This window comes from Dama dama, chromosome 16, assembly GCF_033118175.1.
Source record: "Dama dama isolate Ldn47 chromosome 16, ASM3311817v1, whole genome shotgun sequence".
NCBI lineage: Eukaryota > Metazoa > Chordata > Mammalia > Artiodactyla > Cervidae > Dama > Dama dama.
In genome coordinates, this window is record NC_083696.1 from 12065220 (window position 1) to 12084395 (window position 19176).

General features: G+C 36.7%; 1 protein-coding gene across 1 annotated transcript in view; it reads right to left on the minus strand.

Annotated features, from left to right (window-relative positions):
* The window catches only part of MUSK (muscle associated receptor tyrosine kinase), a 91640-nt gene that overhangs the window by 59166 nt on the left and 13298 nt on the right, over window positions 1-19176 (minus strand). Inside the window, exons 3-5 of the mRNA XM_061163443.1 lie at window positions 15059-15210; window positions 10331-10458; window positions 8797-8938 (exon numbers count right to left, since the gene is read on the minus strand). Coding sequence (XP_061019426.1) covers window positions 8797-8938; window positions 10331-10458; window positions 15059-15210 — 422 coding nt within the window. The remainder of the gene's footprint in view (window positions 1-8796; window positions 8939-10330; window positions 10459-15058; window positions 15211-19176) is intronic.

The following is a 19176-nucleotide window of genomic DNA, read 5'->3' on the forward strand; positions in this document are numbered from 1 at the left end:
TCCAATATCCATCTATTTTAACTGGGGTCGCAAGTCTTCTACACTCAACCAGTTTCTACCCACAAAGCTTGATTTGTCTGGATGTTATGTTCACAGAAGGCATAAGATCAGTGCTCATCTCCAAATAAGTAAATCATTTCATAATAATTAAATTGAAGGATATAAGGGAAGCCTAAGGAAAATATGTAAGAATGTAAGGGAAATATAAGAAAATTAGCTATTTGTAATTTTTAAAATAGATCTTTCCCAATGATTAAAAAAATCTCAAAACAATAATCTTTCTGTCTATAAAAAGACTACATTACTATCTTAAACATATTTAATTTCTGTGATGTTTATGAAACACATTTTTTAAAGGAAGAATATCCCTTAGGTCAAAATCAGGAAAGTAAAACAAGACTCTGGTATTTCAGAGGTCATTCATAGCCTCCCTTGATGGCAGCCTCTCCTTGATAACTCCAGCTCTATCACTCAAATCATCATAATTCAAGGTGGTATTGCTCTGTCACTGAGTGCTCTGGAGTACTTGGGAGTACTCAGGGGAAATCTGTTTCAGTTAAAGACACGTAGGAGAAACGATATGAATCATTCTTTGGATGCTCATGTGCCTGAGGTAGAACATGAAGTAGGTTAGAAAGAGACAAGGCTGTCTCTTGACTTATAAGGTAATTCTTTCTATAGGGCCCTGAGAAGTTACTTTGTCCATTTTCAATCAAACAAAACTAATGCAGTAAGAATCCTTGTTCAGATGTGGTGAGTGGGGGTGAGGCTACATGGAATTATGCTGCTGGAAAAGATATTTTTACCTCTGTGAGGAACTAATTAAAAGAAGTGATCTCAACAGAAGCAATATTTGAAGTTAAATATAAGGAAATCTTTCTGGGAAATATGATTGATTTATCTTTGTTCTATAATTGTATATTCATTCTCATATTTGGAGATAGCTAAGGAACCTTTTTAGCTAAAGGGCAGGAGCCACAAATGAGGTAGGATTGCCTTTAAGCTGGGTAAGACAAATTTCAATTCCTGATATATTGAAATGCATGATAAAGAAACAAGAAATTAGCCAATGTTTGTTGTAAGAAACCAATGACTGGGAATTCACTCCAAATATGGTAAAATATTTTAAAATGAGCACTTAGTGCTCATAGAAAGTGAAACTTTCTATGATACATGATATGTTTCATATTTCTCTGGCCCTTATCTATCCGGCCATGAGGCCTGTCCTAAAGCCCGTTATCACAGAGGTACCTGAGAGAGGGGTTAATGTTTCCAGGGGAAGATCCTCCATAGTTGTGAGGTTGACATCTCTTTTCTGCCTTCCAGGTGAATATGGGATCTGGAAACCAAAGACTTCCCTAGCAACGGCAAGTCAACATACCTATATAGTTCTCACCCAGGAGTGCTTCACTTTTCTGAGGAAACTTACCTTTATTTTATCTATGAATCAATAACACCTAACCAAGTGTAGAAGATGTTCATTGAGAAATCAGAACCCAAATGGAATTTTAGTTGGGATCCTCCAAGCCACTGTAGAATCATAAATTTTAGGTTTCTGCTCATAAGTAAGAAAGAAGAGTCAAATGAGAAGAGAATTCACCGCAGCTGCCACTCTCTGAAACTTTTCACTTCCCACTCCATCTAATTGGCTCCCTTACTTTCTCAGCTTACTGTCTTTATGGACTAATTCCTCCCCTAAGGAAATGGCAGTTTCCATGTTCTGCTTCTTATGACCCCTCCCTGAACATTCTTTGGTTCAATACCCCAGTGTAGCGAATATCTAATCAATATAGGAATCAATTGCCTTTGACAAAACTTTTTCCATCCCTGTATTTGTTCTAAAGCAGAATGGAGCAACAGAAATACAAAAATAGTATATCAAACCAATGAACAGAAAGGTTGATGTCACTTGATTAAAATAGTATATTTGGAAGAAGTAGTTTTTTCCAAAGCATAAATACAAGCTTTCATTCTTTCTAATTATAAAGGTCTCTATATAAAAGTTCAGAAAGTCTAAAGCTTTATAGTGTATGATGGAAGGTAACCACCTTCATGTAATTCTGTATGCAGAGATGATGACGGTTAATAATCTGCTATTCTATTCCAATGTGTGAAAGCAAAAGTCGCTCAGTCGTGTCTGACTCATTTGCAACCCCAAGGACTATACAGTCCATGGAATTCTCCAGGCCAGAATACTGGAGTGGGTAGCCGTTCCCTTCTCCAGGGAAATCTTCCCAACCCAGGGATCGAACCCAGGTTTCCCACATTGCAGGCAGATTCTTTACCAGCTGAGCCACCAGGGAAGCCCAATGTATAATATATAACATACTGTTCTTTGACTTACTTTTTTACTTATGAAAACATTAGTATTTCTAATGGTTAATATTTCTAAAGAAATAGGATAGTGCCTTGATATGGTCACAAAGAGTCGGACACGACTGAGCAACTTTCATTTTCTCTTTCACTTGCACATGGTAAGCACTATATAAATATTAATGGTTAGTAATAAAGACAGCTGATAATTATATCATGCTTTCTGTGTGCCAGTAATAATTCATGTAGTCGCTACAACGACCTAAGAGGTAGGTGCTATTTTTATCCCTGTTTTAGAGATGAGGAAACTGAAATTTCAGATAGGAAACATACCCAAGTTACATATATGGTGGATAGTTATCGAAGTTACTACTTATAGATTGATCTCATCCTTTTTAATGGTTCGCACGAATTTCATCACATAATGTCAGCCTCTTATTGATGCAAATTTAAATTATATTTAAAAATTTGCTGTTATAAACAACTTTGTGATAATCTTACTTTGGGTAATATACCATTATCCATCCACTGAATTTTAACTTTAGTCTTTGTATTTTTCACTTGTTAAAATTATATTTAATTCTTTATCAGGCTCGCCTTTCTTCTTCCTGATGTATTTTTCTTTTTTGTCATTCCTCCTTTTGTGTGTTTCACTTTAACATATTCATTTGAGAGTATTTATTATATTGTGTTGTTGATTGGATTTCCTGGGGCTTAAATCTCTTTATTTATTGTGTTAGCTACCTCTCACTCAAGGCAGGTTGTTTCCTGTGGATGTGATAATTCTGCATTGTGAATTCATGCTCAGTGTGGCTTTATCTAAACCCTAACCTGTGCAAAGTGTTTTGTTTTTCAGCTTTTTTGTTGTTAAAAGTTTTGACCTGAGACTAATTTTTTCCTTTAAATTATAGTTTATTTACAATATTGTATTAGTTTAAGGTGTACGGCAAAGTGATTCAGTTATTTTTTTCAGATTATATTCCATTGTAGGTTAAAGATATCGAGTGTAATTCCCCTGTGCAATACAGTGAATCCTTGTTGCTTATCTATTTTATGTAGTTTGTTAATCCCACATTCCTTATTTGTCCCTCCCTCCCTCCTCCCTTTTATTTAACAATAAGTTTGTTTTCTGTGTCAGTGCTTCTGTTTCTGTTTGTATGTAGATTCATTTGTATTATATTTTAGATTTCACATATGACTCTTATAGTGTTTGTCTTTCTCTGTCTGACTTAACCTCACTAAGTATAATATTCTCTAGATCCTTGTTACTGCAAATGACAATTATTTCATTCTTTTTTATAGTCAGGTAATATGCCGGTGTATATATACCACATTTTCTTAAGCCAATTGTTTGTTGATGGGCGCTTGGGTTGCTTCCAGGTCTTGGCTATTGTAAACAGTGCTGCTATGAATGTTGGGGTGCATGTATCTTTTCAAATTCGAGTTTTCATTTTTTCTGGATACATGCCCTGGAGTGGGATTGCTGGATCATATAGTAGTTCTATTTTTAGCTTTTTTAAGGAACCTCCATACTCTTTCTCCATAGTAGCTGCAGCAATTTACATTTCCCTCAACAGCATAGTAGAGTTCACTTTTCTCCACACCTACTCTAGAATTAATTATTTGTAGACCTTCTGATAATAGACATTCTGACCAATGTGAGGTGGTACCTCATTGTGGTTTTGATTTGTGTTTCTGTATTAATTAGCAATGTTGAGCATCTTTTCATGTGCCTGTTGGCCATCTCTATGTCTTTGGAAGACCTAGGACTAGTTTATATGTTAATTTCTCTAGCTGGGGATTCCTAAACTGGCTGTGCTGGCAGCATGAATTCAAAATCAAGTATAATTGAGATATAGTCCTGAGTGTTGGATATTCATTCCTAAGAAAACTTCTTTTTTCTTCTTATGGAGAGATAGACAAGCCTCTGTATTGCCTTTCCTTGCTGATGGGTAGAACTTTGCTGGCCTACCTTTTCACTTCTGTGGTTCTCAGCTTTATACAAGGGTATCAATGCCAGCTTCCACTTCACAGGGGCTAAAGACTGACTTCTGTCCCTTTAAGAGTCTTAAAAACTGACCTTACCCATTAAAGAAATGGGCACCTGTCTTATTACATGGAGGACAATGTCCAACCGCCCCATGATCTTACGGCTCTGCTTTGCAAATTTCTGTTCATTCTTGACTTCAGAAAATGTATGTTCTTTCCTTATGAGTTATACAACTAACCTGGCATTTCTGAATGTTTGTAGTAGAAAGATTTTCATGTTATCTTGTCTATCATGTTGCTGGAGCTCTGTGTTTGATCCCAGGTTTGTGTATTTAGTACATAAAGATTCTATGAGTCATCATTTCAAGCATTCTCTCAACAATATTCTCAACTTTCTTGCCCTCTTTTCCTTCCTGGCAAAGCTCCAATGCTTATATCTTGCCTTTGGATTTGGCTTTCTACTTTTTCTGACTTATACCTATACTGTTGTGCCACCCTGCAGGAGAAACCTAGAATGAAGCAAATTGCTGCCAGTCTGTATTCCTAGTCCTGTTCTCTGCTGAAACCTGCATGTTGCCCAGCAAGCCTGGTTTTCCTGTGAGTCATCGCCCCCATCCTCCACAGCTATTTAAAAACCTCCTCATCCCTCTGCCCCCCTTTATAGGAGTATTTTCAGAAGATAATCTTACTTCCTACTTCCTACAGGAAACAGAGCCCATCAGAACAGAGCTTTCTCAAATTCCTTCCACCTAATTTATGAACTCATTTATACCGGAATACACCCCCTTTCTCCTTTCTCCCTATTACAAGGAAGAAAGTTTCTTTTTCCTGTCTAAGTACAATAATGATGCAATTTACCATTGAAGCCAGGATATTTTTGAAAGTAAAAGAGGGACTCTATTAATAATTATTCTAGGATGACAGGTGTAAACCAGGACAGGGTAAACTGGGTCATGTGGTCACCCCCATAAAAAGTTTGTTGCTGAATTCATCTCTTTTACCTTCTCCAGTACCACAGTCCCTTGAATATTCAGCCTCTCTCCTGTATATTCAAATTTTTCTTCTCTCTGGGTTCATTCTCATTAATATTTTAACATTGCCAATTTTTTTTCTGCTCATTTTTATTTTATTTTATTTTCATTTATTTTTATTAGTTGGAGGCTAATTACTTTACAATATTGTAGTGGTTTTTGTCATACATTGACATGAATCAGCCATGGATTTGTGGGAGAAGGCGAGGGTGGGATGTTTCAAGTTAACATTGCCATAAAAAACATTTCAATCTTTTTTAAAAGAGAAATTATGCAAAACCACACTACCTGTGTGCCAACGAGGCTTCCAACTACTGCTCACTTTTTGGACTCATCTCTTTTTTCTGCCAAATTTATTGGGAAAAAATAAATCTACATCTATTATCTCTCTTCTTCTACTCCCATTCTCCTTCATTCACAGAATTCTGGCTTCTTCCCCCATCCCCATTCTGATCCTAATCTTGACAATGTCACACATGATTCTCCTGTTATTTAACAGAACAGACTGTACTCAGCATTACTCCATTACTTAGGTGCCTCTATCTGTGGAGTCTTGAGTGAGTTAGTAACCTATGTGTTCCTCGGTTTCCTAAAATGGTACAATGATAGGCCCTTCCTCACTGACTGCTAGTGAAAATTAAATAAAATAATCCCTGTAAAGCATTTAGTGTTTTAAAATGTTAGACATCACATTGTTCATCCTTTTATAAAGATATCCATGTTTGGTCATGGTTAAATTGGATTGTTCCATCAGTAATTTTGCATGTCACCCTTTGAACCTTTTAAGGCAAGGCAGAAAGGTAGAATCTTTTTTCATAAGCTAGGATAGAAAAGAGCCTGTTTTTTTTGTTTTGTTTTGTTTTTAATTTATCTGACTATGCTTGGTCTTAGTTGCTGCATGTGCAATGTAGTTCCCTGACCAGGGATCAAACCCAGGCCCTTGCATGGTGAGCACAGAGTCTTAACTTCTGAACCACCAGGGAAGTCCCCTAAAATATCTTTATATTACCATTCCAGTGACCCAGCAGCCTGAGGATGGCAATCTGGAGAGGGAGCTTCACTTCCGTGTCCAAGGGTATTTCTTTCACCTTTGTTATGGCTGCTAAGGTTTAGTGAACACAGCGTACCAAATCTATATAAACTGGCAAGGTTAACCTTATTAGACGCTTACGACAGCAGACAAACCCTGTCTTCCCCTGGCATACCTGTTTGCCATATATGTAGCCCAGCATCAAATAGCACTGACAGGGCTCTCGTTCTGATTTGCTCAAACTAATTTGCAGCGTTACTGACACAATACATAACAAACGCTCATCTGTCCTGAGTGACCCTGCTTCATCTTCAGCCCTCATGGCTGCCAAGACAGCAGGTATTTGCAGGCATATTGGGATTCTTCCAGTGACTTCTTAGTTGCCTTTTTATCTCCTCAGTGTTGTTGGTTTAATTGACCCTTCTTTTAAATAGGTTGTGTCTGTGTTATATCTTGTGGACAAGCCTCAACTATTTATTTAAGTGGAAGCCAATCTCACAGGGCTTCAAGAGCCTAAACAGATTTGCTGCAATATTTATGTTCTGATAGTAATAATTTTAGTTGATGCTATTTACTAAATGCGTAGTATATACCAGCAGTTGTACTAAGCGTGTCACATGTTTTTGTGTATATTGACTACTTTAATAGGGACTAGGATGAAGTAGAAATAGACATGTGTGCTAAAATGAGCTTATTACATCCTGGTAAAGTACCTTTAAATGATATTATGAGCTTTCAGTACTAGCAACTTGAATAAAATGTCTTACATATATTAATTGTTAACACGATGAGCATGACTGTTTAAATATTAGGAAGGAGGGTGTTCAGTTTTACTGATAGGCATGATACAAAACTAAATGGCAAGGCAAGACTAAGCTGTGTAATTGAGCTCCAACTAATGAGATTTGTGATAATTTTCTCTAGGCCAAAACTAATGCAAATTGTTCCATTATCTTTGAAGACAGTAACCTAAACAATCAATGTTTTATGTTATGAATCAGAGGGCTCATATTTCATGCCTTGAAGAGAAAAATCTTCATGATATTGTTTATAAATGGCTAACATTTATTCTGTATCCCTCCGTGCATAGTTCAAGGAAACACTGAATCCAGGCAGACATTCGTTGTGTCTGAAAGTGTGACCAAATGTGTTTGTATGTTTATTTAATTTTCACTCAGTGAGTTACATCAGGTGGTGGTTGCATTCTGAGCTTTAAATAGCATTGATCATTTAAAAGATATTAATTCTAGCAGCTGTGCTAAAAATATATCCTTTTTATTTCTGACAACCACAATTTCCTCTAATTTCATTCCTTTCCATGAACAGTTAATAGAAATAAGATCATTAAAGCTGTGAGAATATCTAGCTAGGCAATAAAGATAATCTTACAGGATCTAATAGAAAACTGTGATTGGGAAGGAAGAAATGTAGGAAGGGGTCAATTTTGGCTTAAGAGAAAGGTGACATCAAAGCAAGCTAGGGGAAACTGTGAAACCTTTCTCAATTGAAATGTAATTTGTGTCAATGTGTGATAATCACTTTACTGATCAGATAACAGTAAAGCAGAAAAGGAAGTGATAATTCTTATAGTCAACATTTGTTGAGTGTTTATAAAGGGCCAGACATTGTGCTAAATACTAGCAGTAACTTATCTCACTGAATACTCACAATAAACCCCACTTTGCAGGTAAGAAAATTGAGAACCAGAGAGGTTAGTTCTAAGACTTATGACAGGAAAAGGTGGAAAGACTTTTGCACTCAGTTTCCTCACCTAATATAGGCAAGCTGAAAGTTTCTATTTTTAAGCAAAATTGATATAATTTCAGGTCAAGAGGGGGCTGATGACCAAATGGATAGAATCCCTAGCTCAATCTGGATTCTGATTTCTCAGTGAAGATCTTTTACAACCAGCTTTTGAATTAATTGACTTCAAGGAACATTTTAAGAAATGTAAAATATCTTGACAGTATAACTCATAGAAGTAGGACCATTTGGAGTTATACATTTTGAGTCAGTACTTTATTTTTCGTAACCTTTGTGACAGAATATAATCTGGAAAGAAGTTACATTTTTCTTTTGATACATTCTTAAGACACATCTTTTATGCTGTGAAAGATGAGTATCTTCAAATTGGTAAACAAGGGAGTGTTGTCCAAGCCAGGAAGATATTCTACAATGGTATCCTATTGTTTTAGTACTATAGTCTGTTTCAGTCAATTGATGGAATATAGATAGAATATGACCTATTAAACAAAGGAACTTTTTTTCCCTCCTTTCAGTTTTTGAGTGTTGACTTGATGGTCTAATATCTGGAATAATTGAGGGCACTAAACTCCTTACTGCCTCTCTGTTTCACAAGATGAAGTACAGCCTTCACAGTAGAGCGTGAGGCCTTCTGCTAGCACTGTCATCAGAAGAAACACAGCTCCTTACCCTCCACTTCCAGCTTCACCAGTTTGGAATATGCCGTCCCAAGGCTGTTTTTTGCCACACATCGATAATGTCCTGCGTCTTCCTTTTGTACGTTATGAATCCTTAAGCTCCCAGATTCAAGAACCGCAGTTCGGGAATTTTCCTGCCAGAGATAGGTACATGAATTTTGCATGAACATGAGTCTATCAAGGATACATTTGCTATATTTCATCAAGTCATCGTTATCACTCATCAGAAATATTATTTTAACTTTTGACATTTATTATGGATAACATACAATAATAAATGAGATAGTATAAGATTCCCTTATAAAAATAAATTTTAATAACAGTGCCATAAGATATAGTTATTTTTATTTTCTTTCAATACATGAGGACCTCAAGGCTTATTGGATGTCCTAAACCAACAAGTCTTATTTTAGAATTTGATATCTAAAAAAAATCACACCCAAGTTTGTTTAATTAAAATCATTGCTCTTAACAAGCGTACTTACTGCCTATATGGGATCTTTAGGGGAATATGTGACCTTTTAAAAGTTGGAAAAATCTACAGAAAATACAAAAACTGGTCTTTATAGTTAAAATATTACATCTGTATTTTCCTTGGGGATCGAAATTCACTGGTATATATAGAGCCTCTCCTTCTTTTGCTGTAGAAAATATAACAAAAGAAAGCCAGAAAATTATAGATTATCATAAAAATGAAAACTATTTGTTTTATTTTAAATAAAGCAAAGCTAATTGATATTATGTTGTATTTCAGTTAATTGAGATCAACATCTATGTATCCCACCATGGAATACTCTGAGTATAGTAATACGAAAAACACATTGTCTGTGACCTCACTGAGTTCATAGTAGGTTATACAAGGATGGAAAGAGACAATGATGATGCAGAATAGTAATTTATCAATAAATGTAGGTATAAGATACAAAAGCAGTACAAAATAAGGATGTGAATAATGTATTTCAAGTTTGACTACTGTATATGATTGAGGTCATTGTCAAGGTCACCAGTCTTGAGTCTTAACGCTCTAACTTCACTCCAGAATGTTCTCATTCCTTTTCTTCCAACTCTTATTTCTTTCTCTCTCCTTCTAGAAGCTATTTGTCAGGTCTAAAACTTGAAGCTTAGTTCCTTTTTTAAAAAAAATCTGTTGAGTCTCGAAGATTCAATGTTAAAAAAAAAAATGATTCAAATACCAACCAACTGACCAACCAACAAAGAAGACTCTAGCTTAGCTTTGCTCTGCCTGTTTTATCATCCTGAACACTACTGGTCCCTATCTCTTTTCTCTCCTACTCAGCCCCAACTGGAATGCCTTATATCTATCTATAGATAGATAGATATAGGTTTGGTTACAATGTTGTACATGGAAACTATTTAGATATGGTTAAAGTATTTAGGTTTGGTTAAATACTGTGCATGGAAAATATTTTATACTAGAAGTTTCTAAGTGTGTGACTGAATTTGCAAAGGATTGTTGTATTTGAAAATACGTTGTGTATACATGTTTTAACATAATCATCACTTACCCTGAGAGCGCTGTCCCCCTTGATCCATGACACTGATGGTTTGGGATTGCCCATTGTAGTACATGGTAGAACTGCCTTTAATCCTTCTATTATTTTTACATTTATGGGAGGACGAGTTATTTTAGGTTCTAAAGGAAAATAAAGGAAAAAATTTAAAAGGCAATTTGGATTTACTAAACTTAGAATTTCTAACTTTATGCTTAATTCTTAATATCCTTTAAAAATATTCTTAGGTGTATTATAATACAGAACTCACCAAGTGCTAAGCCATGTTTTTAGTGGATATCAAACAAATAATTTTTTAAAATTTAGATTAGCTCTGTTTATCTTATTTGAAAAAAATCAATTCATAAACAGGAGTGTGAAATTATCATAGTGGTCTTCACTTTTAAAAATAGTTAATAAAAAGTTGATTAAAATAAGCTGTTGCTGTAACAACTCACATTAATTCATAGTAACAGACATGAAAACATATGAAAATAAAGGTTTGATATGTTTACATTTGTATACAATTCTGAGTTATGACCTACTGTCCCTTTAGTTTCAATCTTAATTTGACCATTAAATTTGATAATTAAAAATTAGATACATTTGTCCTCTAGAAAATAAATCAGATATTACTATATTTATAATCAGAGAAATTCTGTAATACAATTCAGAGTAACTCTACTCTGCAAAGCAAACTTGTATATACTATGAAACACTCCTATACTAATTTTTTCAGAAGAAATAGTTTATGTCAGTTAATTTTTATTCTCCAGTACTGAGCTTTCAGAGGAAGAAGTTATTAAATCTAATGTATAGAAGAATTGACAAGTTCAGGATGTCAGTTATTTTACTATGTGAAGCATTCATAAAATAATGAAAACTAAATTTATTTCCTTAGGAATTTTATGTTACAGATATCAAATAGAGAACTATCAAATAGAGTCTGTCTAGCAGGACAGACTACTGAGAAATGGATGCATTTTACTTCTTTCAGGTCATGTGCCATAATCAATGTGTTGCTTTGACATAGAAGAGTAGGAAATGAGGACTTTTCCCTCCTTCTACTTCAACTGTGTGTGTGTGCGTGTTTGTGTGTGTGTTGAGTGTTGAGGGGACATGGTTTTGTTGAATTTTTAATCTAGTTATTTATTGCCATTTACAGGTGGTATGATCCTGCACTCTGGCAAAAGTACAAGACAAGCTTTAAACAGGTTATAGGAAAATATCAACTTTGTCACTGTGCCTGCTATGTAAAGCATACAATCCTCCTTCTTATCAATGACAATGAATATGTACATTTAGATAATGACTAGGCACCTTGATTGTGGGTAGAGTTGTCATGCAGCTACTGATCAAAGCCTAGCTTAGGAGTTGATATGCCTGTGATGTAATCAAAGACAGTATTATTCATTCCTCTCATTGGGCTCCCTGAACTGATCCCTATGGCAAACCTGAGTCACAGATAATGTCTTAGGCAGAAAACCTTTGTTTAAAGCAAATAACTCCTATCTTCTCAGTGAAAATGATATCTTTGCCACCTACTGGTGAGAGGTCAGGAGAACCTTGTGAGTAGTTGATGATGAAGTAAACTAGGAATGGATTGAGTACTGATGTGGAGTGATGGATTCCCCACTCTGAGGGAGCATGATTCAGGTGGAGCCATGAGCATTGACTAATCAGAACTGGTTATTCTGTTGAGGTTGGATCCTGGAGGTGTCCTGCTATGCCAAAATTCAGCCTTTAGTTGTTGGACCATAAAGAATCTGGGGGAAGGAGCACCCTAAGGAGGTCCTAGGTAGCAATGTGGGTAGGGACCTTGAAAGTCTCAGGAAACAGCTCTTTAGCAAGCAGTGTGGCAGTGTTAACAGCTGGGATGGCCACACCAGTGTGTACCCACACTAGCTGAGCTTTCCTGAAGAGAAAGTGGAGAAAAGAAGAGGAGAGAAGAAAAGGGGATTTAAGATAGAACCAAAATCAAGAACATTTAGTGCCAGAATGAATACGAACAATATTTGAAGGAAAAGGAGTATCACAAAGCAGTAAAGTACTTAAACATGCTCTGTCTTTGGAATCACACGTTCATTCATCAGCAAAATAGATCCTTCTTCCTTACTTGGTGTTCTTACTGCCCCATATGCTGAAAGAAAGCCTATTTGTGGGTACATCCTGACCTACTTACTCTCAGAATCTCCAGATCAGCTTTTCCTGTGATGTCCTCACAACTTACCTATTACAGTTAATCTCGGACATCATTTCTAGGTGTGATGAACATAAAAGATTAACAGGTATCTGAGAAAGACCATGAACATGAAGGAAAAGAACCAAAATAAAATCAAAATTTAGCATGAAGAAAACAGAAGCAAAGCAGAGGGAAGAAAAAGTTTTAAAAAATGTGTAAATAGTATCCTTAGATAAGTGAATACGGCACCATACAACACATAGAGTTGGCTATGAAATACAGAGTAACCAGGGAAGAAAAAACACCTGGAAATTAAAAATATGGGTCTTTAGGTCAAAGTACTGAAGATAACATCAGAATAGCAGCATGGTTATATTGAACACCAAATACATGAAATAGAAGGAAAAGTCAAGCAAATCTCCTAGAAAGTAGAATATCAAGATAGATATGTAGAAAATATGGGGATAAACTTGGAGTTATAAAAAACCAAAAAAAGAAACCTAATATTGGTTGATTAAAAGTTTAAGAATGAGATCAAATGAAGAGGAAGAAAATAGACAAAAAGTGTAGCTCACTTGGGGGGAAAAAAAAACCCTTGGTTTTTAGAGCAAAACGGCTCACCTAAGACTAAGTAGAAATAACAAAAGAAAACACAAGCCTGTTGTATTCTTGTCAGTTTGAAACATTAAGAATTCTAGAAATAGAAAAATTAAAAAAAATTAGGATAAATATCAGATTTATGTGTAAACAAATAAGAGAAAGATTTCTTATCTTCAACCTAAAATGTCATATGGCAATGAATAATTGTCTATTAAAACCTAAAGGAAAAGACTTTTAAAACTCCCATGTGGCTCAGACGGTAAAGCGTCTGCCTACAATGCAGGAGACTCGGGTTCTATCCCTAGGTCGGGAAGATCTCCTGGAGAAGGAAGTGGCAACCCACTCCAGTATTCCTGCCTGGAAAATCCCAAGGATGGAGGAACCTGGTAGGCTACAGTCCATGGGGTCGCAAAGAGTCGGACACGAATAAGCGACTTCACTTCACTTCTGTATTGAGACAAATTATTTACTCAAGATTGGGGGCAAAATAAAGACTTTCAGCCATGCAAACATTCACAAAATACATCTCATGTGTTCACACCGAAAAGAAGCAGCGAGTGACTTCCTCCAGCAAAACAATAATAACAAAACTGAAAGATAAAAGATGAAAGAAATAGTGATGAAAATCAACAACAAAAATTTACAATAAAGCTCACAGGCAGAACTGGATTCCACCATGCTTGGTATGGTGCTAATATGCGTATTTCTGTGATTTTTTCCATCAATAGTGTGATGTCAAGAGAGGAGAAAATAAAGGTTATGTCATTATAAGGTTGAGAGTTTACAAGCATCAGGTGCTGGGGCACAAGGGTTCATGAGATTTGAGGATGCTAGTAAGGTCCACGTGATGATGCCAGGTAGGAGAGAGAATGAAGTGAAGAGAGAACTGAATGATGTGCCCATTGCGGGGTCAATGAAACAGAGAACAGAGAGGAGGTAAGAGCAGGAGCATGACCATGATGGTGATGGTTTGGCGTGGGAAGAAGGGCATGAGGGAGCTGGACTCTGTCCTTAGCTGAGAAAGAGACCGATAAAGTTTGTTCCTCTGTTTGGAGGCAAGTCCTGAATGTGAGAAACCATTTCACTCATCAGACAGAGCTGGAAATAGAAATGTCCATGTTCAGGATGTGACCTAATTTCCTGGGGTACCAAGATCATAGGTTGGATAGACTGATAAAGAGTTAAGGTTAAGATCACTGGACTTGTGAAGGTCAAGGGACTATAGGATGAAGTGAATAGTGGTTCTGTTTCATGGCTGTTAAAATCTCTTAGGATAATGGTAGGAGTAGGAGTGGATAGAAAGATAATAAATCTGGAATCAAAATCTTTGAGAAATATGGGAGAAGACCTAGAAGTGAGTAGATGATGAATAGAGTTAGAGAGATTGGTCAAAATGGTATAAGCCTTCATGAGAGGAAAGGTTTTGCACAGGAATGCAAAATATAATGGCTTAAAAGCAGCAATGAACCATCAGTACCTGCTAGTCTTGTTGACTTGAAGTGGGTAAGAAATAAACAGCCTCCCTTTAAACAGAAAAGTCACTCAAGTTTGAGAAGTCACTCAAGAAATTCAAGTTTGAAATAAGGCAAAAGGGTAGAATAAGTGTCTGCAAAGAGGTCAGAGATTAAAAGGGTGTCTGGTTGTAATGAAACTGTTTTAAATTAAAGGTACATGGTAAAGATTTTAAAGGGGAGTTCCTGGTGAAAGATTTCCTGGTGGTGCAAATAAAGAGCCATAATAAAGGCTAGAAAATGGGAGGAGGCAGAAAATGATGAGGCTTGCCTGTAGGGTGGTGGGTGATGGCAGGAATAAAAGGTGTGGAACTGTCTCAAGGTTGTGATTTGAACTTGAACTTGTCTGGCTGCCCAACCTCCAGATATGCAAGAGGCTCTGTTTATTGTTTGCTTCAAAGTGTACCAAGTCAGCTTAGAAATCAATGGATGATTCTCTTTCCCACTCACTCATCTTCACTTGTAGAGCTCCACAGCTCTCGGCAGCTCCTCCCACACCGTTGTTGGCAATGCAGCAGTAAATGCCGTCGTCACTGTCTTCCACGCTCAGGATGGTGAGGAGCTGACCATTCTCCCGAATGCTGTACCGAGTATCAAAGAGCCTGTGGGTCACAGACGATTGTGGCAGGTTAGGGCCCCAGCTGTGAATTGTTTTGACTATGATTATATGATCCAGCAGATGATTCACCAATGGGTGAAGCAGATTAAAGGGAAGAGGAAACTCGAGTAAGTTCTGAATAATAGAATAAGCTTATTTGGGAGGAGAAAGCTAACATTTTCTAATCTTTCCTAGGCTCCCATAAGCAAAGCAGTGCCGAGTCCTTCAAAAATAATTTCGAAAGGTGATGTCTATTGATAGGACCCACCCAACATAAAATTTACTTTATTTAGGAAAGTATATCATTACCCAAGGTATGAGTCCTCTCCCATATTTACTGGGAATAGCAGCTAGATAATGAACACACACACACAAACACACACACATGTGACTGGCAGAAAGGGATTAACAGATACACACTACTATATATAAAATTGATAAACGGCAAGGACTTGTTGTATAGCACAAGGAAATATATTCAGTATACTATAATAACCTATCATGGAAAAGAATCTGAAAAAGAGTATACACACACATACACGCACACACCTGAATCACTTTGCTATACACCTGAAACTAACACAACATTTAATCAACTAGGTGTGTGCTGCCCTCAGTAGCTCAGTCATGTCCAGCTCTTTGTGACCCTTTGGACAATAGCCCCCCAGGCTCCTCTGTCCATGGAATTTTCCAGGCAAGAATTCTGGAGCAGGTTGCCATTTCCTGCTCCTGGGGATCTTCCTGACCCAGGGATTGAACCTGCATCTCTGTGTCTCCTGCATTGGCAGGAAGATTCTTTACCACTGTGCCACCTGGTAAGTCCCAAATCAATTATACTTCAATTTAAAAAATGGAAAACAAGGGAAGGGTTAAATATACATATTGGATTAACTAGCAGTTGACTAAGTATTTGTTCATTTATTAATCAAATGTTTGTTGAGTGCCTAACAAGTGCCAGGCACAGTTCTAGTTCCATGGGATACATAGGGAGCAAAACAGGCTCAAACTGTAAAAAATATGTTTTACATATATTATCTCACTAAATGGCATGCAGCCTGAATGTTAAGAAGGGAGTTAGGACAATGGAAAGAAATATGAGGGGAAATGTCAACCTAAAAGTGAGTTTTATGACCAAATAAAAATGCTTTATGCAACAAGTATAAATTAGGCAGAGTAAACCGCCACCTCAAAGATTCATGTCTTAATCCCCAGAACCTGTGAATATGTTACCTTACATGGCAAAAGGGATTTTGCAGATGTCAAGAATCTTGAAATGGAGTATCATGAATTATCCAGATGGGCCCTATGTAATCATGCATGCTTGCCTGCTGTGTCACTTCAGTCGTGTCTGACTCTCTGCAACCTATCGACCAGGACCGTAGCCTGCCAGGCTTCTCTGTCCGTGGGATTCACCAGGCAAGAATACTAGAGTGGGTGGCCATGCCCTCTTCCAGGGGAATCTTCCTGACCCAGAGATCAAACCCACATCTCTTACGTCTCCTGCATTGGCAGGCAGATTCTTTACCACTAGCACCACCTAATAGTGAGGGTCCTTAAAAGATGGGAGAGGGAAGCAGGAGGATCAGAGAATGAGATGTGATGAGGCTGGAGTGATGCAGTTGTTGGCTTTCAAAATGGAGCAAAGGGCCAAGAAATGCAGGCAAGAAATCGGATTTTCCTCTAGTGCCTCCAGAAAGAATGCAGCCCTGTCAACACCTTGATTTTAGCCCAAAGAGACTGGTTTCAGACTCCTGAACTCCAAAATTGTAAGATAATAAATTTGTGTTGTGTCAAACCACTAATTTTATGGTAATTTGTTACAGTAGAAATGGAAAAATAATACAACCTGAAAACAAAAGATTTAAAGGAAATGGATTCTTGATTTCGAATTCGATGATGGCCCCCATCACACACTGGTCTTAAAGAAGAAAAAAGATATAGTAATTTTTGATCTATGTGACTAAGGATGATATAATGACTGGGTAGTTCATTAAATCACATTAAATAACTAGGGATAGCCATGATACTGACTTTCATGTAATTTTTGCTTTGCTTTTGTTTTTTGCTATGTTTAAGTTTGCATGGAAAATGTGAATATTGAAATATTTTACAGATGTGCTTGTGGACTAAGAGTCAAACTACTCTGTGAAACAGAAACTTTAAAGATTTATAATCTGCTGTATCATTGCTGCTTAAAGTATATAAATCAGTTGTAGATTGTGAGGGACACAAGTATTTATAATTTTCAAAATATAAATTGTTTTCCTCTTTCTTACTGAAGTATAGTTGATTTATAATATTATATTGGTTTCAGGTGTACATAGCCTAGTGATTCATTATGTTTACAGATTGTACTCCATTGAAAGTTATTACAAGATAATGGCTATAGTTTCCTGTGCTATACAATATATCCTGTTGCTCATTTGTTTTCTACATAGTAGTCCCAGGTGGCGCTAGAGCAAAGAAGCTGCCTGCCAATGCGGGAGCTGAAAGAGGTGCAGGTTGGATCCCTGGGTCAGGAAGATCCCCTGGAGAAGAAAATGGCAAACCACTCCGGTAACCTTGCTTGGAGAATCTCACGGACAGAGGAGCCTGGAGGGCTGCAGTCCATGGAGTTGCAAAGAGTTGAACACAACTGAAGTGACAGTACACACACACGTAGCTCTTAAACCCATACCCCTAATTTGCATTCCCCTCCCCTCTCCCCTTTGGTAACCATTAGTTTATTTTCTATGTGAGTCTGTTTCCGTTTTGCATATACATTCATTTGTATTACTTTTTAGATTCCATCTGTGGGTGGTAGCATACAGTCTTTGTTGTTCTCTGACTTATTTCATTAAACATAATATTCTCTTAAGTCCATACACCCTGGTGCAAATGACAGAATTTCATTCTTTTTTATGGCTGAGTAAGACTCCATTGTAAATATATCCCACATCTTCTTTACCTATTCATCTGTGATGGACACTTTGGTTTCTTCCATATCTTGGCTATTGGAAATAGTACTTCTATGAATTTGGGGTGCATGTACTTATTCAAATTAGTGTTTTCAGTTTTTTCTGGGTATATACCCTGGAGTAGAATTACTAGATCATACAGTGCGTGTATTATTAGCTTTCTGAGATGCCTCCATACTGTTTTCCATAAAGGCCACACTGACTTGCATTCTCATCAATAGCATGTAAGGGTTTCGTTTTCTCCACATCCTCTTCAACATTTGTTATTTGTAGCCTTTTTGATGATAGTTGACCCAGCTGGTGTGAGGTGATATATCATTGTTGTTTCTCTAATAACTAGTGATGTTGAGCATCTTTTTATGTGCCTGTTGGCCATCTGTACATCTTTGTGAAGGATGTCTCTTCAGCTCTTTTGCCCATTTTTTGAGTGGGTTGTTTTTATTTTTGGATATTGAGTTGTAGGAGCAGTTTATATATTTTGGATATTAACTCCTTATTGGTTATATAATTTGCAAATATTTTCTCCCATTCTGTAGGTTGTCTTTTTGTTTCATTGGGTATTTTAAATTGATTTAACAAACTGTATTTCAAGCATCTTAATTTGGTTTATAAGCCTTCCTATTCCAGGATTTCTGAGATAGCTTGCCTGATAGAGTACTTGAAGGTTTCATAGCCCAGGGTAATTTCCCACATTACAGCACATATAATAGAAGGAAATACAAAATTTCAATTAGAGTTTAGTGAAAACAAACACATAATGTTTCCCTATCCAAGTTCATGGACCCCAGCCTATGGAGCAGTTAAACACTCTAGCCCTAACTCAAGGTATGTGGCCTTCTAGAAAGCTAGTGGTTCCCTTTGTTATAGATATTTTGGAGTATTTTTGGTCAGATAGCTATTTAATGAGGAAAGGATAGCATAACCTTTATATGCCAAGTAGAAATTTTACTGTTTGAGAGGTTACCTCACTATATACATCAGGAGTCCTTTCTGATTTTCAAAAGAAACAGTAA